The sequence below is a fragment of the Gossypium raimondii genome, chromosome 10, assembly GCF_025698545.1.
Source record: "Gossypium raimondii isolate GPD5lz chromosome 10, ASM2569854v1, whole genome shotgun sequence".
Lineage (NCBI taxonomy): Eukaryota > Viridiplantae > Streptophyta > Magnoliopsida > Malvales > Malvaceae > Gossypium > Gossypium raimondii.
Window position 1 is genome coordinate 25,591,298 of NC_068574.1, and position 26,788 is coordinate 25,618,085.

Consider the following 26,788-nt stretch of genomic DNA (forward strand, 5'->3'; position numbering starts at 1 on the left):
ATAGTAATACTTTTATTTATATCTACTATTTATATTATTAAATTAAATTTCACATTTTATATTATTTATATTATTGAATTGTTTAGTCATATTGAATATTTATATTAAAATTGAATTATTAATTATGCCATAAAATATTCTTGTTAAAATTTTATATTGGTATCAATTTCACATTTTATTTTTAAAATAACTTTTATTAAAAAATCATATTTTACATTTAATATATTTTTAATTCCAAAATACATAGTGACAAGAATCAAGATAATGAAACAACTAAGTAAGCAAAGAAGCTAACGAGTATATAAAAAATTAATAAATAAATTATGAGGTGATGAAAGTTAATAAAAATTTTGATTAAGGTGGACAAATTTTATTACGATGAGTGACAGTGGTTACAAGGACCCAAAATTATTTTTTAAAATTTAACTCAAACAAATATATTCGATTCGATTCGATTCGATTCAAATTCCATCTCACTCGACTCGATTCGAGAAAACTTCAAATAAAGTTAGGATGATAAAATGAGATTCGAAAACTCGATTAACTTAAAAATTTTCGATTCGATTCGATCGAATGCTCACCCCTACTTATAAAGTTCAAAATATATCAAAAATCTACAAGATATGTCTTCAAGTGATTCAAGTCAATCTCCACGAACCAAGGGATCCAATTTGCTTGATTCAAACCAATCCAATATTTAAAGATTTGATGCTCTACAATATCGATATTCATATATAAGTTATCACACATTCATAGTATCATCCAGGTCATGATCCGACTAGTTTAGTTTAAGAAAATGTCAACTTCAAATAAAGCAAGTTATAAATCTTGAACAGCGTTGAGTGCAGTTGTAACTACTCGTGTCATTGCTCTTATAATAGTTCCAACATAGTTACCTCTATCAAGGTTGAACAAGATTTTTCATATTTACAGCGCAAATATAACTTTACAAAGTAAACTCTAATTCATCCTATTCAAATCTCATCAAATCAAATACCGTTAGTATAATGTAAAAATTGATTGAGACAAATATTCATAAAGTCAGCTCACATCTTCTTAGATTGTATATATCAATATATAAGATAAAGTAGATCACATTAGGATCCTTGTTTTATCCAATCTCTTCTCTTATTATAATCACGAGATTGAATACATAAAATATTCACAAGCAAATAATCAAAATACTTTACTCAAACATAATAAATAAGACAAATTCTAAATTCTAAACAATACCAACTGCACTCAAAACATTCCTAAATAAAAATTAGGGTTAGAAACCTTGTTCAACTAATCTCTTCTCCCAAAATTATAATATACAAAAAAAGTTTAATTAAAGTGATAAAGTTTGAGATTTTTTTTTATTTCAATCGACTAATAGTTATTGAGAAGCTAAAAGTTTGGGAAGTTCAGTTTTACAATAAATTTTAAAATAAATAAACATATATTAGTCTAGTTAACTTTTGTATCGCTTACTTTCCTTTAAATTATAATCTATTTAATTTTCATACTTCAATATATACTCTTCATTCATCTTAACGATATTTGTCCACATGAGAAATTTTTTTAATTACACATTAAATAAAGTTTTATAAAATAAATAGTAATTTTATTTATACATTTGAAAACCATATATTTGAAATACAAAGTCGTGTTTGAAAAAATGCAATAAATAATTAAATGTATGATTTGAAACTAATTAATTAATAGTAACAAATGAAATATATTTGTACAATATTAAAATGAAATATCGATTCAATTGTAACATAAAATTTAAACATATACATACATCATTTTAAGAATATTAAATGAGTACAATTATTTATCATGATTTCATCATCAATCTTGAGTAAATGGCGAGTTAACTTATAACATCAACTCAATCAACAACATTATTTATAGATACAATGATGAATGTAATAAATTGTGCATTTTAAAATAAAAATATATAAAATTATTAAAATGAAACTTTGGTGAGTAGTAAATTTAGGGTTTTACTAATTCAATTGGTTTGAGTTCAGACTCCACTATATGCATATTTTTATTGGTTTTAGTTAAAATAAAATGAATAAAAAGCTAAAGTACCCTAAAATATATTTTATTTCAATTACAAAAAATATTTTCATAATTTCATTAACCGAGTTGGTAACCCGATTGATGGTGACATTAAATCAAGTAAAAAACTTAAATAATAGTATAAATATAAAAAAGTACTGAATTTTTATTTATAAAAAATATATTAATAAAGATTTGCATATTAATAGGTAAAGTTTATCTTATGCAATATTTAAAATATAATATAGGCTGTGAATGAGAACATGGGTACTGTTGTTAATGTAGGATGATGTGAGTTCGAGTGTGCTAAAGCACATTACCCTCCTATTTATGGGTTGGGGAGAAGCTATGAGTAGTTCTAGGCATTGTCTTAAAAAGAGCAGATATAGTTAGAACCTATAATGATATTGTTCAAAAAATTAATAATAATATAGGTTAAAATGTGCTCTAAGTCATTATACTCTTCAAATATTGGGAATTTAGTCTTTTCATTTTTATTTTTAGGAATTTAGTCCTATATTTCATATTTCAAAATCAAAATCCAATTGTTAAAACCATTAAAATTATTCTATTAAACCTACGGTGTGACATCTTAAAATATTTAAAAAAACTCATTTAGCAATCATGTAACAAAAAATGACATAATCAACTTAAACTTAACGGAAGAATTTTAACGATATTAACAAATAAATTTACATATTTAAATCCTAAAAAAGAAAGACTAAATTACATGTATACAAAGAGTGAAGGAACTTGGATCATATATCAATATATAATATAATATAAATTTAACTATTTTAATATTAATATAGAGAGTCTTCTGAGACATTAAATACGAGGTGAATCGCAATGACAGTAAGTATGGAAAATCACACATATGGAGAAAAGAGTAAACAGGTTTAACATGACCGTCAAGGAAGGCAAATCTAAAGATTTATTAAGCTGGTAGGCAGGATGACTACCTTATAAGTCCAAGATGGTAAAGAGGATTTATACTGGTAACTAACTATCCAACTAAATGATTAAAGATTAAAAACTATTTGTAGATGGATGTCCGGGAAAGGAGATGGATGAAGGAAAGAATGTACGTATCAATGGGACAGAGTCTGCAGTTATTGCGAGACATTTGAAAAACTACCAAAACTTGTTGAATGGCAATAGGGTCAGCCACGGGAAGATCGCTTGCTTAGCTGCCTATCCACTTATAGATAAATTCGATGAATAAATAAAAAACCGCCAACCCAGATTGAGAGAAATTGTCCCCAAGACGATCAGCGAGTTAAATGTTTTTATTTTATCTTTTTAAATACCCCGACAATATTGGGGCTAATTTGCGTAATATAGTAAAGAACCTCACTAAGTTCTTTTGAAGTTACGAAATTTTGGTTTATGCTTGCAAGACCGTGGGTGATTAAGGATCTTATGGAGAGACCCAGCCAAACCGTGTTAGATCAAGAATCATTGTCATTAAAGGGTCATGCACATAGGAAGGGGTACCCTTAGATGCTTCGCCTCGGGATCAAACATATTGTAGTTAAATAGTTCCCTTAGAGTTTAGGATTGGTGATAATAAACTTTTGTTTTAATTCAAGGTTTCTAATGTAAGAGATATTTATTATTTAATAAAGATTGTCTTAAAGTTATTAAGTTTACAATTAGATGTTTAGTCTAAACTGGTCCATTTGTGGCACTCCACACCCAGATTCGGCGATCGGGTTGAGTGAAGGTATTACACTTTCATTTTAGTCACCTAACTTTTAAATTGTTTTCATTTTGGTCACCCAAAACTTTTTTTTTAAGTATTGATTGGGGTAAAAAAAATCGAGGATTAAAGTGAAAAGGTGGCGAAACTAAAGTAATACACAAAATTGTTAAATTATACTTGTTTGTCTCATTGGTAAAATTTTAAATTTCTTTTTTAATATTAAAATTTTAAATTTCAAAACATCAAAATAAATTGTTGAAATTTTTTATCCATTGATAATGTCAATCGATTTGTTACTATAATATTAAAATTAATTAATTCAATCTCCTTTTAAATTTTAAAATTTTATTTTATGTTTTCATATTATCCTTAACAAAATTAACTAAAATAACTCATATTTAATAATTACCTCTGAAACTTAAATTTTTTGATTATATACTCTGAATCTTCCATGTTAAGCTAAAAGTAAAGAAAAATATATTTGTAATTAATAATATTAATTGCTTGTTTTTCGTTTGGGTAAAGAAATCATGAAAAGCATTATAAGTTTTGTTTGGAATGGAAAATAAAATTAATTAATTGCAAGGATTTTTCTTTGCTTTTAGCTTAGCATGAAAGATTCAAGATCATATAATAAAAATTTGAGTTTAATGGACAACTATTAAAGACAATAAATTTTTTGATAATTTTTAAAATAATTTCAAAACATCGAAATAAATTAAATAAATTTTGAAAAACTATTCATTGATAATGTCAACCGATTAGTTGATATAATTTTGAATCTTAATTTTAAAACTTTATATTTCAAAACCCAAATTTAGTATTTTAAAAAGAGATAAACAAGTACAATTTGATAATTTTTGTGTATTATTTTAGTTTCTACCTTTTTTAACTTTGATCCTTAATTTTTTTACCCCAATCAATACTTTAAAAAGATATTTTTTAAGTGATCAAAATGACAACAACCTAAAAGTCAGGTGACCGAAATGAATGTGTAAACATGATGTGATGTGTACAATTAACCATCATTAGAGATTTAACGCTTAGGTGACTAAAATGAAAGCGCCCTGAAAGTTGTGTGACCAAATTGCAAGGATTTCATTTTGAGTGTGTAACACCCCAAACCCGGCCTAAAAGTTTAAGCCTAATCTAGACGAGTTAGGGCCAGTTCTTCATTGCTTAAAAAAAGCACTTCTGACTCCAAGAGCACTTTTGAAAGAAAAGCTGTGAAAAACAAGCTGCTTTTGACTGAAATTTTAGCTTTTCAGAAGTGCTTTTGAAAAGCACTTCTAAAAAGGAGCTGAAAAGAAGAAATTAAAAATTTTAGCTTTTCCTCTCCCAAAAGCACTTTTGGTGCTTAATTACTTTTTCACCCCTCCAATAACATAGCATTTTTCTTTTTTTTTCTTGGTGCTTAATTACAATTGTGTTAAAATCATTAATTAAAATAAAAAATATTTTTAAAATACTAATTATAAATATTTAATGGTTATATTTAAATATTTAAAATATAGTTTATATATTCTAATTAAATTTTATAAATAATTAATATTTATTGCTTAAAAATATTTACAATTTATATTTTATATATTAAAATATTAACAAGTTATAATAAATTTTTTTATATTATTACTAAAATATAATAATATTAACTAATTTAAATATTATTTAAATGCATATTTGTTACTTGATAATAATATGTCTAAAATGGACATTTTATTTCTCAAAAGCACTTTTTGACAGCAATGCTAAACACTCAAATTTTAAACCAAACTTTTCAAAAGCACTTCTCAAAAGAACTTTTCCACAGCACTTTTCAAAAGTACTTTTCAAAAGTAATGAAGAACTGGCCCTTACACCAACGTAGTAAAAACGTACTTCTTTTCAGAGTTTTAACGTTGAAAACCAGAAATTTGTTTTAGTTGATTTAGATAATTTTGTAGTTTCGTTTTAGACTTGACAGATACTGACGAGATTTTAAAAAGAAAAATAAGACAAGTCCAAAACATATTACAAATCCAAATGATTCAATTGTAGTTATCTTAGTGCAAAACAATCCGAGCTTCTGCACGTCGTCCGATCCTAAATCAGATGCTTTCTTGATAGATAAAAGTAAGGTAAAGGGTGAGTCACCAAGCATCGCGTATAACCAAACTCAATACAAATAAACAGAACGTAATATATAAATCGTAGTAACATAAGCATTTGATAACAGTGGTTTAACTAGTACGAAACAGATCTAGAGTATCACAGAGATTTCAACAGAGGTAGTACAACAAGACAAAGCAAAACAAAATAGAGCAAAACAACGTAATTCAAATAAAACAAAACTGAATAAAGCATAACAGAATAGAATGGAACAAAGTAGAGTAATACTAAACAGAATGGAGCAGAGCAGAGCAGAACAGAACAGAACAGAACAGAGCATGTATGTTTATGCAAATGTAGTTTTTTTCAACAGATTAGAATACAAATTTATCAGAACAGTCTTCCCAAACTCTGCTACACATCAGAATAGAGTTTTCTCCCGAACTCATCCATCCAAACACACCACTAAAGTCATCCCGGGTTGCCCGACAACAATGACCCACCACCCCGAGTTGTCTGGCAACAATGGCTTATCAATATGCAGTTAAACTGCCAATCAAATATGTGTGGTCAAGCCACTCTAGTGCAGTCAAACTACTGGAACAAAAGTGTGGATAAACCACCAGATAATGCAAATCATTAATCTGCTAGAAACTTCCTCATTTTACTTCAACCCAAGTTTCATGCAATGTTTCATGGCATGCTTATGCATAATCCGAGTAATGAGCATGTAAGTCATGCTATCTCTCAATAACAGAATCAGTAAATAATGGAGTCCATGTTTTGTAAAACAAACTTATCAAACCTCAACGAACCATATCAGATTTGCCATGAAGTCACATGTACGGTTATAAATCAGAGTCAGTAACAATTAGTCTAACATGTTCAGATATCGCATACTCTTCATCAACAGAGCAACGCAGAGGCGTACCAACAAACTTAATAAAATACAGATCGTACCTAATAATTCACACACATAAACAATAGTACATTACATTCTAACGGATCCTACTCACTTAGGTTCAAACATAATAGATATACGTACAGATCACAAGTTGTTTATCATCAGTCTAACACGTTCAGATATCGTATATATCATTCGTATATCAGACTTAAAGTATCAGATAGATCATAAATATATTATGGAGGTCAGTGCTAATGCACAGCCTCAGAAATAAGACTCGGATCCTATTTATATGCCACACGGCTTGGACACATGTCCTTGCCCGTACGGCTCACACGGCCTGGGTACATGCCCATGTCCCTGTTCGTGTGGTTCTAAATCATAAACAGTGAGATACACAGCCTAGATACACGCCCATGTCCTTACCCGTGTGGCTCACACGACTTGCACACACGACTAGGTCCTTGCCCGTGTGGCTCACACGGCCTGGGCACACGCCCATGTCCCTGGCCATGTGGTTCTAAAGCATAAACAGTGAGTTATACGGCCTAGACACACACCCATGTCCTTGCCCGTGTGGCTCACATGGCCTGGACACACACTCATGTCCTTGGCCGTGTGGTGTCAACAGTCTCATTTTCTGACGATTGAAAATGCAAAAAAAGATAGGTTTCGGCACCCACTTGATACGGACTCGATGCAGGAGTAACAAGGATGAATTCTTGTCCCTAAACGACAAGCAATTGTCCAAAAAAGGTTAACTCACAGTCAAATCGCTAAAAACTAACATTCTAAAATTGAAGTAACGTCGAAGAACTTTTAACACCAGAACTTAAATCAAACTTACTGGCCAACGAATCGAACTAGTAAGGAGAAGTCAGACCCCGTATAGAATCAATGTAACATAACATAACACAAAACAAAAGAAACTTGAAACGGTGAAACTGAATCAATGTAGAAGGAAGCAAAAGGTAACATTAGAAATAAAAAAAATGAAACAATGTGAACAGAAACGGAAGTTTTGTTTTGGAAAAGTTTAGTTAACTAAAATAAACTACCCCACCAGGTAGTTTAGAAAAACAATATCTCCATAGCTTTTACCAATACTCGAACACATGACCAAATGGTGTACAAATGCTCAACCATTAAATCAGCAGACTCATTCTTGATATTAATTGCATACAATTATTTATAAACCACATGTTCTAAGGTAAGGGTTTAAGCAAAATAGCAAAATTTCCAAAGCAGGATTCAAACCCAGAACCTCACACACATACTCAAAACACTTAACCACTGAACCAGATCAATTTTCTAGTCACGCGTTTCAAAATTTTAATTCAAACCCAAAACTTAATCATTTTGTGTTTCACTAACTCACTTTCTTCTAACCTGGTTTTTGAGATGTTATAGAGTGACCAAAATGGAAGCACCCTAAAAGTTGGGTGACTAACTAAGTAGTTTACCCTAATTAAAAATGACTAACCTAAATTCATTCTAGACTCATCCATATTATTTTTAATTTTTAAAATATATTATTTATTAATTTTTTTCTTTTATTACTTTTTCTATGAATTTCTTCTATTAAAATTTAAACATAGATAACTTAGCATATTTTTTAAAGCTTACATTTATAGTATTATATATTTAATTTAATTTTATATATATTGCATACTATATAAAAATAAAATAAAATATATATTGCAAAGTAGAAAACAGATCAAGTTAGTCATTGAATATTAGAGCCCAAGCCTAACTCATGTTTTAAATGGGTCTAATTTTTTTCCAAACTCATTTTCAAGTCTTATATTTTTTTTTCTAAACCCTCCTATATATTAGGCATGCCTTTGGAGTTGGGATAGTAATCCGACCCTTGTATACGTCTATCTCTAAAAAAGTTTGTAAAAAACACATATTTTGTGACTAGAGTTTATCAAACAGGTGAAAAAATATTATATATAAGTTTATATTTTAAAAATAATAATTCATATATAAATTTTACATTTTAAGTAATAATCATATTTAAAAAAATATGGATAGCTTTTTTCTTAATAATAAGAAGTTACATTTGACAAAAACAAATGGATATGTTTAATTGACAAAATGATTTTTAGGTAGTTAATTTAAGAGTACTCTATAAAATTAATCTATTTTATAAAATAATTACATCTGAAAAGGGTTTGTGATAGTATGTCGTGGACTTTTTTTAATAGGCACCTGATAATTTTTCACAAGATGGAACAAGAGGAGGATCCACTACAAGTTCCTTTGATTTATTGGACTTTTTGGGTCTAAATTCATAATGCTCCATTAGGGTTTATGCCAGAGGGCATGGCGCGTCAATTCGGTAATTTCATTGGTACTTTTCTAGAGTATGATGCATCTTTGATTGTAAAGGGAGTTAGCAAGTTTACGCGGATAAGGTTAAGGATCGATGTTCGACTACCATTAAAGTGTAATAAAAGAATTATTTTGGATCATGAGCGCTCGATGTATACTCTCTTTCAGTACGAAAAAATAACGTTGTTTTGTTTCCTGTGTGGTAAACTAGACCATGGAGAGGGTTTCTGCCCGATTCGATTTATGTTGGGAACACAAGTACTGGAGTTTGGTTGGGATAATTCCATAAAAGCGACGCCAAGAAGGGGTTCAATAGTAGGTAATAGGTGGTTAATGGAATAAAATACATGGGTGATTTTAATGAGGGTTTTCAAGGGAGCTGGGAAGGTTAGGGAATGAGTAAATCGTCATGATGGGTCTAACGCTCAGCAAGCATATAATGGGAGGGATTTATGGGCAGAGGGGTAGATGGATTTGGGTTTCGATATGGAGGATAATCTGGTGGAGTTGGTTGATGGTAAAAAAAGACAACGTACCCAAGAAGGGAAGTTGAATGTTTCTAGTTCTCTGGAGTTGAAAGACTTGGGTTCTTCAAATGATAGATCAACAGTTGCTAGCAAGTTGGTCGACCGAAAACAATAAAAATCCTCAATTAAAATGTACGTGGATTAGGGCAGCCACAGGCAATAAGGTGTCTCAAGAATAAGTAGAGACAAATAAGGCCCCAACTTTTATTTCTGATAAAAACAAAATTAAATGTGAGACGTATGAGACGAGTTCGAGAAGGGTGTGGTTTTCAGAACGAAATTGAAGTTGTTGCGGATGGTTCTAGAGGTGGGTTATTAATGGGATGGATTGGTGAGTACGTAGTTTAATTAAGAAGTTTTTCTAGATCATATATTGGCATTAAAATTGAGAAAGGTGAAGGATTACCGAAATGGAGATTTACTGGGTTTTATGGGTCACTAGATCAGAAAGTAAGGGAAAGTTCGTGGAGCCTTTTAAAACAATTGAGAAAGGATTGTTCCTTTCCATGGTTAGTAATGGGCGATTTTACCGAAATAATATATTCATTTGAGAAACAAGGGGGACGAGTGCGGGATGAATAGAGCATGTAGAATTTTCATGATGTATTGAAAGAATGTGAGCTTAGCGATTTGGGTTTCTTCAGTCAATGGTTTACTTGGAAAAGAGGGCAGCTACCAGAAAATAATGTGTGTGCGCGACTAGATAGGGGGTGGCTAGTTCAACTTGGTGGGAGCTATTTCCCCATTATTCTGTGAGGCATTTTTCGATTGTTTTTTTTATCATTGTCCGGTACTAACTGATATAGTAGGCAAAAGATGTTTTAGGAAAACGAGGGATGATTTCCAATTAAGATTCAATACGAACTGGATTCTTGAAGAGTCTTGTGAGAGGTGTATTAAGGATTTTTGGGATTTATCAAGGCTGAGTTCGTCGATGAAATCGGAAGGGCTAGGTTTAGAGTTTAATAAATAGGCGAAGAAAAATCAGAGATGCAAAAAATAGAGGGTGGATAAATAAATTAGATATTGGAAGAGCTGGTTTTAGTTGACCCCGATGAGGATAGTTTGATGGAGTTGATGGAAGTCAAGCTTTCTTTAAATATAGAGGCCGATAAAGATGAGTTATTTTGGGAACAAAGGGAGAGAGTCAATTGGCTTAAATCTAGAGAGTCAATTGGCTTAAATCTAGAGATTGTAATACGTCATTTTTCCACAGATCTGCTTCTAGTCGCAGGAAAAAGAATAACATCAGGGGTTTGCAAAACAATGATGGAATATGGGTGTCAAAAGAAAGGGGAACGACTGAGGTTGTTGTCGATTATTTCAAAGAGTTGTTCATGGCTTCTTCGGTAAGAGATTGTGAACACGTACTGTAAAGGATTACACCTAGATTTTGGGACGTATGAATGATGAGTTGTCAGTTGTCTATATAAAGAATAAGGTGTGGGAAGCAGTTAAAGGCATGATGCCACTAAAAGCTTCAAGTATGGATGGCTTTTCAGCTTTATTTTTTCAGAAATACTGGCACATTGTGGGAAAAGAGATATACGAGTTTTGTATTCATATGTTAAATGGAGAAGGGTAGTTAGAAGACATTAATAAAACAAATATAATGCTTATTCCAAAAGTCACCAATTTGAAAACAATGTCACAGTTTCGTCCTATTAGCCTGTGTAATGTTATCTACAAAATTATTGTTACGACAATTGCGAATAGGATAAGGAAAGTGTTGGACGTTTGTATTGATGAAGCTCAATGAGTGTTTATTCCAAGGAAACAAATTTCAAATAATGTCCTCATTACTTATGAATTTTTGCACGCATGAAAAAGAGGCATTCTGCAACCACAAGGTCTTTTACGTTGAAGCTGGATATAAGCAAGGCTTATGATAGGGTGGAGTGCGGGTTTGTGGCTAAGGTGATTGAGCGCATGGGTTTTAATACGAGTTGGATTGGTTTGATTATGCGATGTATAACAATAGTTTCATACTCAGTTATTTTGAATGGAATGAGGGGAGATCATTTTTAGCCTTTTAGAGGATTGAGACAAGGGGACCCTTTAAGTCCATATTTATTTTTTATGTGTGCTGAAGGGCTTTCAAGTTTACTTCATTTGGTTAAACAGGAAGGAACAATTAGAGGAGAGAAAGTGGGAAAGAGAGGATTAATAGCGACACATTTATTTTTTGCTAACAATGGTATACTATTTAAAGAGGCAAAGGAAGAGGGAGCGATTACAATGAAAGAACTTTTATTAGAGTATGAAGGAGTTTCAGGATAGATGATCAATTTTGATAAGTCGGTGTATTTTAGTAATAATGTTGATTATGGGATGAAGGATCGAATTGGGAATATTTTAGGGGTTCATATTTCAAGTAATCTAGAAAAGTATTTAGGGTTACCAATGATTATAGGTAAGAGAAAGAAGAAGGCTTTTCTGGGATATAAGGAGAGGTTTTTGAAACGTATTGATAGTTGGAGTATACGTTATCTATCTGTAAGAGGAAAGAATGTGTTCATTAAATCCATTCTACAAGCAATCCCTATTTATGCTATGAACTATTTTTTGCTTCCAATTACTTTATGTCGTGAATTAGAGAGCATCATTAGCAAGTTTTGGAGGCGAAATAGCAGAACAAACAAGGGGATTCACTGGTGTCAATGGAAATTATTGTGTAAGTCGAAAGCCGAAGGTGGATTAGGATTTTGAGACTTGGGTTCGTTTAACATAGCTTTATTGGCGAAACAAGTGTAGAGGCCAATGATGAGACTAGATTGTTTACTGGCTCATGTTATGAAAGCCAAGTATTATCAAATGAGTGGTTTTATGAGAGCAAAGCTTGGGTCTTACCCTTATATACCTGGCGTAGCATCTTGTCTACTCATAGGGTAACTGAGGAGAGAGGCGGGTGGAAGGTGAGTAGTGGCGTGTCAATTAATATATGGCGAGATCCATGGTTGTCGGGTCCTAGACAAGCAAGAGTGATGGATCAATGCATAAATATTAATTATTCATATGTTTTTGATTTAATTGATGTGGACTCTTATACCTGGAAAGTTGATGTCTTGAATAGATTGTTTGATAACGATCAAGTAATGAGAATTTTATCCATTTTGCTGTCAAGGTTTGCTCTGAAGGATGAGTTTGTGCGGTAGGGAGATAATTGCACCAAATTAAAGTTCATTTATATAATTGTACATTAAATCAAAGTTCATGTATAATTTTGAGATTTATTCCTTTTTAAAAACCAACAAGTTTAGCCTTTTTGGTATTTTTACCAATTGAGTTGGTGTCGTTTGACTTGTGACACCAGACTTATTGAGTCATTTTATATAGTATATATAATTATCTTCTTATCATATATACTTCTATATATGAAATAGGGATCATATACATACACATCCATATATGAACTAACTTAATTTTAAATCGATCACTTATCTTTTCATTTTTTCTCTCATATAATTTTTACATCATAACATATGATGTGATCATAAATTAAACACTTAAGTATAGTGATTAAGATTTAAAATTTTCCATTAATGTTAATAAAAAGAAGTTTAATAAATTACATTTTTTTATTGAGAAGATTTTATATTAATTATATTATAAAAGAGCACTTTTATTTTTCACAATATAATGAGAGAGAGATGAAGAAAAATCACAAATTCTATCCATTTAATTTTATAGGTTATGTTGAAATTTTAAACAACATATAACAGCTCCATTTTAAATCTATTTCTTTCTTCACTTTGAAAACTTGATGTAAATTGGTAATATTATTATTGGTAAGAAAAAAAACCTCCAAACTTTAAGAAAAATCATTTATTTTGTAAAAGCCAATGAGAAACTTTGACATTGACTAACAGCTAAATTAATTTACCAAAAGTAGTGTGTAACAAATGTTGTCTTTGTCCAAAAACGGGGGCTGTTAGGTACAGAACCCAACACCAATATACAATAATTTATATTAATATGTATTTTTTATGCTTTAAGAATATTAGACCATAATTATTTGCGAAAATAAGTTAAAAAATTCTATTATTGTCGATTAAGTCTTAGTTGGATTGATATTGATATTGATATTGTTGTCAGTGTAAGAGAACGTGAGTTCAAGCACGTTAAAGCGTATTATTTTTTTTATTTAAGAGTTAAGTACATACTATAAATAATTTTAAATATTGAATTAAGAAAAACAGATAACGAAATTAGTGTTAAAAAATATTGATATTTAAAAATCATAAAAATAATGAGAAAAATATATGTGATAAAGGAATGGTGAGATGTTGGTAGGTTTCCCACATAGGACGCAATCTCCACTTTACGCTTATATTGCTTTCTTTTTCTATACAAATCCCGTTATTTGGCAACAACCACTACAACCACCTTTCACGACTAAATGACAAATACGCCTTTTTCTTGTGTGAGAATCATACACTTTTGTTTTCAAATTCCATCATTCTAATTTATAATTTGATTACTTCAATACACAATCCAACTTATTTCTATTTTTTATTTAATTTTAACCTTTTTATAACATAAAATTAAATCTTTTAAATTTAAAATAATAAATTCAAAATTTTTGAAAATTTATTTTTATACATGTTTATGACAAAAAAATTAGATGGTTCATTTTATTAAAATAAGTCTAAAATTATTTTAAAAACTAATATAAAAAATGAGATCCAAATCAAATTGAATCGAATTATGATAGACAGTTTAAAAATCTAAAAAATTGATCGAACCGAACCAATATTACCCTTAAATTTGATTATGGTTTTTTTTTTAGTCTCTTGTATTTTTTTATAAGAGAGAGAAAGATGGTTCTAGATCAACTTTATATTTGAGTGATATTTAAAATTTTTATATTAAAAGTTTTATGAAATGTAATTGTGGATTATTAAAATGTAAGATTATAATATTTAGTAAAAATGAGTAATGACAATTAAAGTCTATAAAATCAGAGATATTAAGCCTAAAGGAATGAGCCCCAAGCCAAAATATATTACCTAGCCTAAGAGAAAAGAATCTCCATAATTGATATAGTTGTCATACAATGGGCGGCTAGCAAGCACTTCTCTGGAATCAGCTACAATACTTGCCAAAGATCAAGGGGTAAGAGTAACAAGTGAATTGTAGGGCAACCTTGCCAATAAGGACAATGACCTCAACTAGTCCCAAGTACTGAACGGCTAAGCCAAGCTCCCATGATTCCTTCAGTGTAAAAGTATCGTGTATACTAGTTTGAGGTATGAGTTCACTTCTTACTCATACTCCTTTTAAATATTTTCTTGCACTTATTGTTGTTAATTACTCCGAATCAGGAGTGAAGTTAAAAATTTTGCTTAAAGAGACTGAGGTAATATTATAAAATTTGGAGAGGAGGATAAAGATAAAATTTTTGTATTGAAATTTTCAAAAAGAGCTAAAATTATGGTTTTTCCATTTAATCAAAGGTTAAAAAGAACTAAATTTTTTTTAAACTCTTCATGCCCCTGCTATGAATTAAGCATCGAAGAGCATCTTGAAGTATAAATTTGGACACCCTCATAGTTACCCTATGTCTTGCAAGCCTTCCATCATCCTCGGGGTGTGAAGAATCCTTACAGTCCATTATCATCTTAAAATGACTAAAACAATACGTTTAATTAACTAAATATTTTACTTGGAATGTGATGATATTTTTCAAAATGAAATAAAAATTTATTAATTTTAATATTTTCAATAGCATTTATTATTAAAAAGTTATTTCATTATTGACAAATATGTAATTTAATCTATTTATTTTAAAATATCATTAGTTTATTTAAAAATAATAACGCATTTATCTCAAAATAATATATGGTTAAATTTAAAATAAGTTTTAAACATTTGGTTTGTATTTAAAATAAATTTAAATTTTGATTTTATAATTATGAAAAATAGTAAATTTGTCTCAAAAGTAACTCTTTTTTTTTTTAAAATTTTCCAATGACCATGACTCAAAAAATAGCAATTTATTATTGAAAAGGATAATATTGTTATAATTGAAGAAAAAGTAAATCAAATTTTTTCTAGACTATGAGTTTTAAAATTAGAATTAGATGAATAGATTTGAGTTGTGGGAACCAAATATAACCAACTTTCCTTGATAACAGGACAGCTATCTCTAATTTCTATTTCAAAATTATTAGAGAATAAGCAGGCTTGGCCCATAAGTTGGTTGTGTCCTCAGGGTTTAGTGCTCATTTTATGTTTCCATAATTTTCATTAATCTTTTGGTATTTGGGCTGAGTTTGAGTCGGTTTAAGATTCGACTTTTTCCCTTGCTTTGGGTCACATGAAAAATCAGTCGTAATACCCAGTCCATCCGACTAACTGATCCGACCCGATTAATCATCAGTTAAATAGTGATTCAAGGTGTTGAAGAGTTTATTATTAATAGACATTAATTTGGGTCGTTCCAATCTAACTCGAGGGTTAAATAATTTTGTTTAAAGGCCCAACCCACCCGTCCGGCCCATATTTCTAAATTCTCGCTTGTCGCCGGCAAATGAATGTTTTTTCTATTTCCCTCCTTTCGGTCGCTCCCTTCTAATCCCCCAAACAGATTCCAACTACAACAGCTCACTGTTTTCTCCGATATTATCCTAAATTTTCCCGAGAACCAAAAAGGAAAGAAAGATGAACTCCCCTAGCAACTCCAAAACCCCCAAAATTTTCTCGCCATTCAAACAAACCCCTCCTCTCCAAGACCTCCAGCAAGCCTTCTCGAACATCCATACCCACTGCTCTTCTCTCTTCCGACAAACTCACAATCAGTTGATGGACGCTTTTAACTCCACCTTTTCTCACTTTAATCCGCCTTCTTTTTCTCCAAAAGGGCCGGTTTTTGCTCGAATTGCTGATTCTAGCAAGACCCAGATTGCTTTGAGTAAAAAAAACGGTGCTGCCATGCCGGCTGAGAAATTAGAAGAGAGATTGGCTGGGGTTCCGGTCTATGCCTTGAGTAACTCAGAGGAGGAATTCGTGTTGGTTTCGGGTGCTTCGACGAAAAAATCACTTGGGTTGTTGTGTTTCAAGAAGGAGGACGCTGAGGCTCTTTTGGAACAGATGAAGAGTATGGATCCTGGCATGCGAAAAGGAGGTTCTAAAGTGGTTGCTGTTGCTCTCAACAAGGTTATTCTCTTTCCTTCTTTCTTTTTATTTGGATTTTTCAAAATGCGTTTGATAGATTGAATTTGTGTAGAAAATGTACAAAGTTTTATGGACTATGGAGTCCATTGAGAGGCTAATGTCTGTTTCCCACTTGTGTTTGCCATTTTCTTAGATATAAAAGATAAAGTAACAGATTTGAAAATGTTTTACGCTTCAGCTGTTTGTTCTTGTAGTGACATAGGATTGAGCTTTTTACTTTCTGATATTTCTTTTTAGCAACATTTTGAGCAAGGAAATAGTAAGCCGCAAAAGCAAAAGACGAAATCGAGCCTGTTATTAGATTGTTAACTTACCGTGCCTTTAAATCTTAATTAATTTGGTTTTTTTTTTCATTGTGTAATTAATTGTTTGTTTGGTTTATATGAATGAGATAAATGTTGGAGGAGTCATGCTAGGATATGGGGGTTTTGCAGGTTGTCCAGCTGCAGGTTGCTGGTGTGGCACTTAGGCTGGTACCAGAGTCCACTCAGATCAAGAATGCACTTAGAGTGAGTAGTTTGTTATACAATGAGCTGATTTGTCTGTGATTCTTTGTGTTATGTGGATAGAATGAATTTTATGCTCTCTATCTTGGGTTCTTATAAGTTTCAAGATTGATGTAGGAATCCTATAACTTTTTATTGTTCTTTCTTTCATGCAAAAGATATGATATGTCTTAATAATCCTGACAAAGGAAAATGTCTGACATGAGGACTTGAGCCACACAGTATATTCAAAAGTGATTATCTTATTTATTCCTTTTGTGTGAAACTAGTTTGCATGTTCTCATTTCCTGTGAAGAGAAATGTCATAATTGGAGTCTTATCTTCTCCACTATTAGATTGTCTGGTTATAACTTTCAATATACTTCTCCTATGGGATTGTTGTAATTGTTGGGTGTGATTTTACTGTTAAATTAGCAGAGCCAAATGACAATTGCTTTTTTTATTGGGGTTCAATTAATTTATAGAAAAGTTATTTACCTGTTTGATATTCTACGACAAACTGAATGAAGCACTTATAAGTAGTTATAAGTAGCTGAAGTGTCAGTTTCTTATAGCACCAGTATTTTTTTCCCTCTTCTTAAGAAGCGTGCTAAGAAAGCTGGTGAATCACTTAAAAACTAAAATCCTTCACCTATGTGATTATTTCAAAACTTGTTAAGGTTCTACACAATGATGTAAAAATCGGACCAGACCGGCCAGTTCAACTGGGAACCAGCAGATCCAGCGGTTTATCATCTCATACATAACCGGATATTTATCAACCTGGAGAGAATTGGACAAAAAACTGGAAAACCAGACCAAGAAAGAGGGAAAAAAAAGGTAGAAAAAACTGATTTTAGGCTTTTTAACCCATTTGATTCAGACTTTTTGAACCCAATTGAAGAAGATCTTCATCTTCTCTTCTTTCCTTCTAGCAGCCATATTCGTCTCTTCTTCTTTATTTCTATCAAAGTATCTGCTAGAAAACTTGGTTTATTTTCATCAAAGTATCTTCTAGAGATCCATTACAATTCGACCAATCAGATATAACTTAGTTTGCGATGGTTGAATTTTTTTTGGTAAAATAAAAAAAGAAAGAGTTTAATTGAATGGGGGATTTGGTTTTCTTTTTGTGGATAGGCTGTGGCTTGACATGAATTGGGAATTCAGGGTTTTCTTAATTTGGTGGGTAGTAACTATAGAAGGATTCTGATATGAACCAAATTGGCTTGAAATCAAGAAAAAAGAATTTAAGGAAAAATAGATGCTAAAGTAGAGAAAACAGAGCAAGGGGAGAGAAGAACAATTGAGGGGAGATTGAGAAGTTTTAATATTTTTTTTTCTTCATATTCTCTTTAATCGAGAGGGGATCTGAATTAGGGATTTGATATCAAACCGTTTGAACTGGGGCTTAACCGGTTTAATCTTTGGTTCGGTTTCTAAAACACTGGTTATGCAGATTGATAGTAGTTATATCAGCTATGAAGTATAGAGTGAGGATTTTGGTTCAGAATTACATTTAAAGAAATCAGAGTAATTCACTCTCTGGTAGATTTTGAACGGTTCCAAGTATGGTCATAACGTTTATGAGATGGCTTTTTCTTCTCCCAGTAACAAAGGTTAATTGTTTTCTTTGTTCTTCATTCAATATAATTTTCTTTCTCCTCTTTTTTATTTCTGTTCATGCTTACCAACTTGCTTATTGTTTGTAAAATGCATGCTAAGTATGTATACAACAATTTTTTTTTTCTTTGAATAGGAACGGGAAAGAGCTGGTTTCTCTAATGATAGCTTCCCCGGTGTTCCAGTTTTCCAGGTCCTTTCTCTAATGGTTTCTTCATATGTAGCATGTATTTGTATGTGTTTGGGGCATATAGTAATCCTACTAGAATAGAATGCGATTTATAAAATTTATTAAGCCTTTTTGCTGACAATATTTGTTGCTCTTCATACTTCTTCCTTTCTGTATAATCATGTCATCTCTCAAAGCTTTGGGTTTCTGCATAATCAATTGCAACATCTTTTTTGTTGTCATATGGTATGGAATATTAAAATTAATTTGAGGTAGTCTTGACAATATTATCCAATTTCTGTCTGGGTTAATGGTTTTGGAATTTGACCCTAAGCTTTGTGGGGCCATGAAGCCTTGTGGTCTTTGTTACTAGTTAGCTGCCTTTTCTTTAAACATCACTACTTGGGAGAAAACAGCTGTGTTTCTGTAGTTTTATTTGTTAAATTTATCTCTGAGCACTACAGAGTTTTATTTGGTTTTCAGTCTAGGAGCTTGGTACTAAGAAGTCAAAATAAGAGCTATCGACCAGTTTTCTTTCGAAAGGTTGGTAAATAGATAGCCTTTTTATATGCACAATGTTCATGGATAGTCTCCAGATCTTATGTTTCAAAATTCTTTTAGGAGGATTTAGAGCAATCACTTCTGAGAGCTTCCCGTGACCAGAATCAATTGAATCCTGCTTTTAGACCTGGGGATATTCAGGTAGGCTGCTGTTTTCTTGAAAAGAATGCTTATGACTGTAATTTTTCATATTCACACACATATGCACACGTATATAGTTACGCTTTATAATTCAACGATATACTTTCTCTACAGTAATATATGTATATTATAAAATTCACAGGTTGCTGTTTTTGAGGACATAATCAAGGGAATGAAAGTAAGTTGCTGCTTTGTATTAACAGTTTTCTCATAGTGTGGAAAGTGGAGCTTTAGGGATAAGAACCATTTGCTATCCATAAAGCTTGTCAATTAAAATTTGCAGGACACTTCTACGTCGAATTGGGATGATGTTGTTTTCATTCCTCCTGGTTTTGATGTTTCAACCGATCCCACCCAACTACAACAGTAGGCAACTAAATGAGTCGGTAAGGAAATCTTTCGCTAGCATTTAATTTAGGTGAATGTATGTACCTGAGAGGTCCCTCTATTATAGGGACCTGATCAAATTAGTCCCTATACTATTAAATGGATCAATTTAGTCCTTGTATTATTAAAAGAATCAAATAAGACCAAATTGGAATAGACTTAACATTTACTTTTTAACAAAATATTTTTAAAGATTTTGTGAAGGAATTTTTTTGTTTAGAATTGAACTGCAATTGAAAAAAATTAATTTTCAATATATTTTTATACAATAAATGTTAAACTCTGTTACAATTTGGACTTATTTGATTCTTTTGAATAGTATAGGGCTAAATTAATCAATTTAATGATAGAGGGACTAATTTGATCCAGTCCCTATAATATAGAGACCTCTTAGCTACTTTAACCATTTAATTTATGTACTTGCTACTCTCTTTATATCGTTTTTCTGAGCTGAACTTACATATGCAATTTAGACAATGAAATGAAGTGTAGAGGTCTAATGTTCATTCATATGACAACTTGTCGGTAATGAAACCTTTAGGTAGTTTCTATTATTCATTCCTCTTGGTTTTGATGTTTCAACCCAACAACAATAATGGTAAATTAAACAAGTCTGTAATAATATCGTTTGCTGGAATGAAATTTATATGCTTGCACCTTGTTTATATCGATGTTCTGGGATGATGGTATGACCTGCAATACTGTTAAAAATACAATAAAAGATAACCAGCTCACACCCTAAGATTCAATAATAAACTTCAATAGAGCAGGAGAAAGTCCTTAGAAAAAGATAGAATCGGGACAGGAAGAAAGGTTTGAATACAAGATATTGAACCTGGAAAAGAAATAGCCGCAGCCACAAGGATTCTCAAGCTTTACATGAATCTTTTCCTAGGTTATCACAAATTATTTATACTCAGTATTATTGCAATAAAATTAGAAAGAAAACAGCTAATACTCCACGTAATCCTTAAGGACCACTGCGCTAATCTTCTTCTGTTAGATAACGGTAAATCAGCAGCTTCTTCAGGTAGTCCCTCTTTTCTAAGGTCTTTCATGGCATTACACGACCCCCTATATTCATCACAGATGAACACATATGTCATGCAGTATAGATAATGAAATGTTGGCGTAGAGATTTGATGTTCATTCATTCATATGACAACTTCTCAGATGGTCTACTTGATTATGCTGGCACCGGCCTCCTTCAGCCGTGGATATGAGCTTTGACTGTTTGAGTGCTGACTGCTGAGTCCATCTTCGTAGGTTCTTTTTTGATGGTTTTTTTTTTCCGAAGTAAGATGTAATATTTGTGTTATGTTACTTAGTTGCATATGCTTTACCATGTAGGTTGTAGGTTTCAATCTGCTTAAAAAGGTCAGAGGTAGACGTGTCTATGACTCGAATTTAGTGGACCTAAATATAAAATTTTGTTTGTTCAAGGTCAAATGTGTAATTTAGTATTTAAAAGTTATATTGATGTTTTATGTTTATATATATATATAGAGTTAAGATGTAATTCTGGTCAGGTTGATCGGTATTATCAAAAACATGTTATAAACCTAATCTAATCCGTGGAAACAAATAATTAACCCTTCCCACTGTCAATTTATAATTATTTTAAGCCTTCTTACAACTTATGAGAAACTAGAATTTTGCAAATCTTTTAAAGGAAAATTACTAATATATAGAGGTGGCAGAGTACATAGACAGCTTTTAATAAGAGATGCATCATTATCATCACATTCTAATTTAGACATCATAAATCAAATAAGCTTTGGTTTGAGCAACTAGTGTTTTGGAAAGAATGATAATTTTGCAAGATCTTTTAAATTTTACTCTTCTTATAGAAATAATGTTTTTTATTGTAGGTTTTATTATATATTAATATTGTTACATATGAAATTAAAAACAATGAAAATAATTGTTTACAAATTACACAATACAACATTTTCTTTTTAAATTAACTTATCTAATTGTTTTTATTACTGTTTTTAAAAGCAAATTCATGCAAGCAAAAAAAAAAAGAGCCATTTATGAACTAATAAAAATTCTCTTTTGGGATGATGTAACTTGATGATTTTTAATTTGATCCTTATTTTTTTTTCCATATTAATTCCAAATTCCATCAATTTAGTTTTTAAGTTTTTATGTAATGCAGGTAAAGTTTCTTTCATCACCTTAACTTTTTTAAAAATATATTATATACAACTTTAAAAATCTAAAATAAAAGTTTCCTTTATCCTCCTCTTTTCTATAAACTCAAGTAATGTGTGTATCATCCCTTTTGAATTAAAATGAAGAAAAATAAAATAATTCGAAATAAAAATTCAATTAATTCAAATGCCAATATGGTATAAAAGTTAGTGGGATAACACAACACATTAAAAAACAACGATGAAGTACAAACGGAAAAAGGCATCAAGATCAAAGAAGTCAAACTAAAAATAACATTACATAAAAACTCAATGGAGGAGATATATACACAACAACAAGGATAACTAAAATGGCAATACCAAACAATCATAACAGATGCTCAATCACTAATAATAACATCCCAATCCTGCCACTGTCAAATTGTGCCGACAATGAACTCTGGTGGTGTACAAACCTCCTTTGAAATTTTCCGAAAACAAAACTAAGAAAAATACTAAAAACTACAATTACTGACATCACCACCAATTTTAAAGACAACAGAGTAAATTATTGTCATCACCTGAAAAAAGACAGAATGAACTTGCTTTCACTAAGAACACTTAACGAAATTTCTTCTTAAAAAAGGATTAAAAATCAAGAGAAAAGGAGAAAAACATTACCAAACTAGATATATTTTTTAAATAGTTTGTTTAATGTATGTTAAGAGCACTCAAGTTGATTTTTTAAAAATACATATTTGGAAATCATGCTTTTATGTTTGATATTTAATTATTTCTTTAAAAGTTTTAAAAACAAAACAAAGATATGAATCAATATCCAAATTAAATAAGAGTATTTAAAAAAAAATCACTGAATTAGGTTTTTTTTTTTCTTGAAATTATGGGACTAGATTGATTTTACAAGAACACTTCTAAGCTTTTTTAAGTGATTTGCAGAAAAACACTTCCAGTTAGAAGTGTAAAAAAAAACACTTCCAGCTACAAACACTTTCTGCCACATCAGTATTAAAAGTGATAGCACCAATATTTTCTTTTTATTTTCTAGTGCCACCTATTAATGTGGAAATAAAATTTAAAGAACAAGTCTTTATATAAACTCCAAATCTCATTCCCCTTGTTTTTTAATTAATGTGGGATGTGGGACTATCTTATTTTTAAAACGATGTAAGATGTGAGATATAGAATATGAGTATATATAAACTCAATAAAAAAGAAGTTACACATATAATAACACATAATATTTTATATATAGATATTTAACTCTTGAACCATCTACCAATAACTTTTATATGAAAGAATATATAATCATTCCAAATCACATTTCTTGAATATAATTATCGTATGCATGCACTTAAATTAATATTTTTTATCTAACTAATTAACAAATGAAAATTTTCATTGAAATAAAGAAAACATAAAATAATGATGGTTGAGTATTTAACTTAAATGAAAATTGATAAGGGTAAATTTCCCTTTTTATTAATTAGAATTCAATATTTTTGTGATAAAAGAAAATCTATATTAATTAGAATTGTATTCCATCATTTATCTTCTTATATTAATTATAAATATAAATATAATATCAATTTCTATTTATATGTCAAAACTATATATTTTTATAAAACAAAAATTCATTTCACAAATGAACGGAAAATTATCATATATCTTTGAGTCTTATTTATAAATTAAAAATATATATTGATATTAATATTTAACGTGAAACTAAAAAATTATAACAAAATTAAGTATTTGGAGCAATGAGTGTGATAGATTTCAAGTTTAGATATTAAGTAGGTCCAAAAAATAAAGTGTCAATTAAGTACATGTGGCCAAGTTTGGGAGTAAAATATACGATAATAGTTGTAACACCCCTAACTCGAGCCCGTGGCCGGAACAGGGTTACAGAGCATTACCGGAGTTTACAAAACAAATAGACAGAAATTTTAAACATTTCACATCACATAATATACATGTCAGAAACCAATCAAAACTAAACATATTGTCCCTTATACGAGCCCTCGGGGCCCAAAACACACATTAGAAATAAGTCGGGACTAGATCAGGTACTCGAAATTTTTTTCGTAAAACATTGAAATTTTTTTCAAAACTGTAGGGTACACACGGCCATGTGACCAGGCCGTGTGTCACACACACAGCTGAGACCACGCCCGTGTCTCTACCTGTGTGGACGAAAATAGGCCGTTTTACAAACCATATTTCTCACCCAATTTGGTGTCAACCTACAATCAACATTGTATATATAAACAAGTCATATTATAGCATCTAAAATCAATCCCTAAGCAATACAATTATGTTTAACCATATAATCCATGTAACCAAGTAATCAACCAACTTTTATGTCTAATCGCATTAATACACAACATGTAAATCATTTACTAAAACTTACCATTTGGTACCAGTTGTACCACTTATTCAGTAGCATAAAATACATATACACTTACTATAACGTAGTACCAAATCACACCAAGTTATAAAACATACCTCATATGCATTTTCAACTACTATTTTATCTTTCATCATTCCACACATCAACATTATAAGGCAAATTATGCACATACCAAAACACAAGCCAAATATGTGACTAATCTCAACAAAACACATATAGACCAACATTTAGCCAAAATAACTTATACATGCCATTGTAACCAAAATAAAAACATTCAAAAGTACTGATAGAACCGATGGATAGTGTGATATAACTCCGACAAGCTTCCTACCCAATCGAGCTTCCGATAATCTGAAAAGTAAAGAAAAACAAATACGTAAGCAATGAATGCTTAGTGAGCTCGTATAAACTTTAATCATATCAATTCATTTCAAATATGAAATTTATACATATCAAGAATAATCCAATATCGATACCACAAGATTCATGAAGCTATATTCAACAACTCACAAGGTGGATAAATCCACATCATCACTTATACATATCATTCCTAGCATAGTAGGATCTTAAATAACTTTAAACCTTACCACTCTTTCTGGAGCTCAAGAATATTTTCATTTGAACACTTACCATTTCAATACAATTTATAATTAAACATATTACCATTCAACCAACAACTTGGCATTTACTTAAGCATCAAACAACAACACTTGTTAGCATACTTGAACATATTTCATATAAATTCAACATCGATAACTTTATTATCTCAACATGTCACACTTGAGTTTATTACTTGTCTCAACATACATATTTTCCATGTATCAACATATCAAAGATATTCGCATATGTTCATGTCATGATGCATATCATTCTCTTACCATTTTTTCATATACATATATCATCCATTTATATCAATATATCAATATATCATGTGCCACCATTTCCATGTATTTCATGTATATACCTGTATTAGTTCGTATCAAACTCATATCGTATTGTAACAGAATATTGTCCGTTGAACCATTTAGATTATCGTTGGATAACTTTCAAATTCATCAAATAAATCACTTTAACAAGACTTTCCCAAATCGAATAACGATTTACGGATAAGAGTAAATCATTAACAGAAGCTCATAAGAGCTGGGCCTTCCAGATACACCAACAGAAGCTCGAAAGCTTAACAGAAGCTCATAAGAGCTGAACAGGAGCTCGTAAAAGTTGAACAGAAGTAAAACACGAGAGTTCGTAACAAATGCTAAACCCCGGTTTACTTGGGTAATTTGTCAATATCTTCCTTCAATAGCGCCATACACCAAATAATGATTTTACTTAAATCCCGCGTTCCATTCAACTCAAATATTCAATTCAATATTATAATTCCAACAATAATTCATTTTTAACAATAAAATAACTGCATAATACCATTCATCAAATTAATACAAATATTAATTTTTAACTGTACGAACTTACCTGGATAAGTTACAGAAATACCAAGATTTAGGGGCATTTTAGTAATTTTTCATTTTCCTCGCTTTTCCACCCGATCTTGATCTAAATTAATAATTTCATTCAATATATTAATTTAGACAATAAAACAATTCATTTAATGTAATTTGGTCATTTTGACATTTTACAAAATTTCCCTAAAGTTTAAGTTTTATTCAATTTAGCCCTAAACCCAAAACATGCAAATTAACCATTTTTAATACAAATCCAAGCTAGCTGAATATTCATGGCATTTAATACAGCCCATTTTTCAATAATTTCACAACAAACCTTTGTATTTATACTATTTCAATAATTTAGTCCCTAATTGGAAAATTAATCAAAATCACTTAATAAAATACTTTTAAATAACAACTAATATCTCAAATTCATCATTTAGCATAAAAATCATATAGATTCATCAATGGAAACATCCAAAATCTTTAACAAAATCCAAAAACTAAAGTAAGATTTAGTTGGACCTAATTACAACAATCTCAAAATTATAAAAATTATAAGAAACGGGTAAAAATTGAACTCATATTAGGCAAAAATATTAAAACCAGCTTGAGCTCTCTCCTTGTC

The 26,788-nt window shown here is 30.7% G+C and overlaps 1 protein-coding gene across 2 annotated transcripts; it reads left to right on the top strand.

The window, feature by feature from the left end:
* The first annotated feature begins 16,165 nt into the window (after positions 1-16,165).
* On the top strand, positions 16,166-21,652 carry LOC105777536 (protein TIC 22-like, chloroplastic). Of its 2 annotated transcripts, XR_001128318.2 has the most exons (9): positions 16,166-16,771; positions 17,224-17,298; positions 19,034-19,090; positions 19,550-19,609; positions 19,688-19,768; positions 19,911-19,946; positions 20,052-20,154; positions 21,329-21,417; positions 21,506-21,652. XR_001128318.2 is itself a non-coding variant. In XM_012600864.2 (8 exons), the coding sequence occupies exons 1-7, from the start codon at positions 16,277-16,279 to the stop codon at positions 20,136-20,138; spliced, it is 891 nt and encodes a 296-aa protein (XP_012456318.1). In that variant the 5' UTR covers positions 16,166-16,276; the 3' UTR covers positions 20,139-20,154; positions 21,329-21,652. The 2 variants fall into 2 exon arrangements, 1 of the variants encoding a protein (XP_012456318.1); XM_012600864.2 differs by having other exon boundaries at positions 21,329-21,652.
* The last annotated feature ends 5,136 nt before the right edge of the window (positions 21,653-26,788 follow it).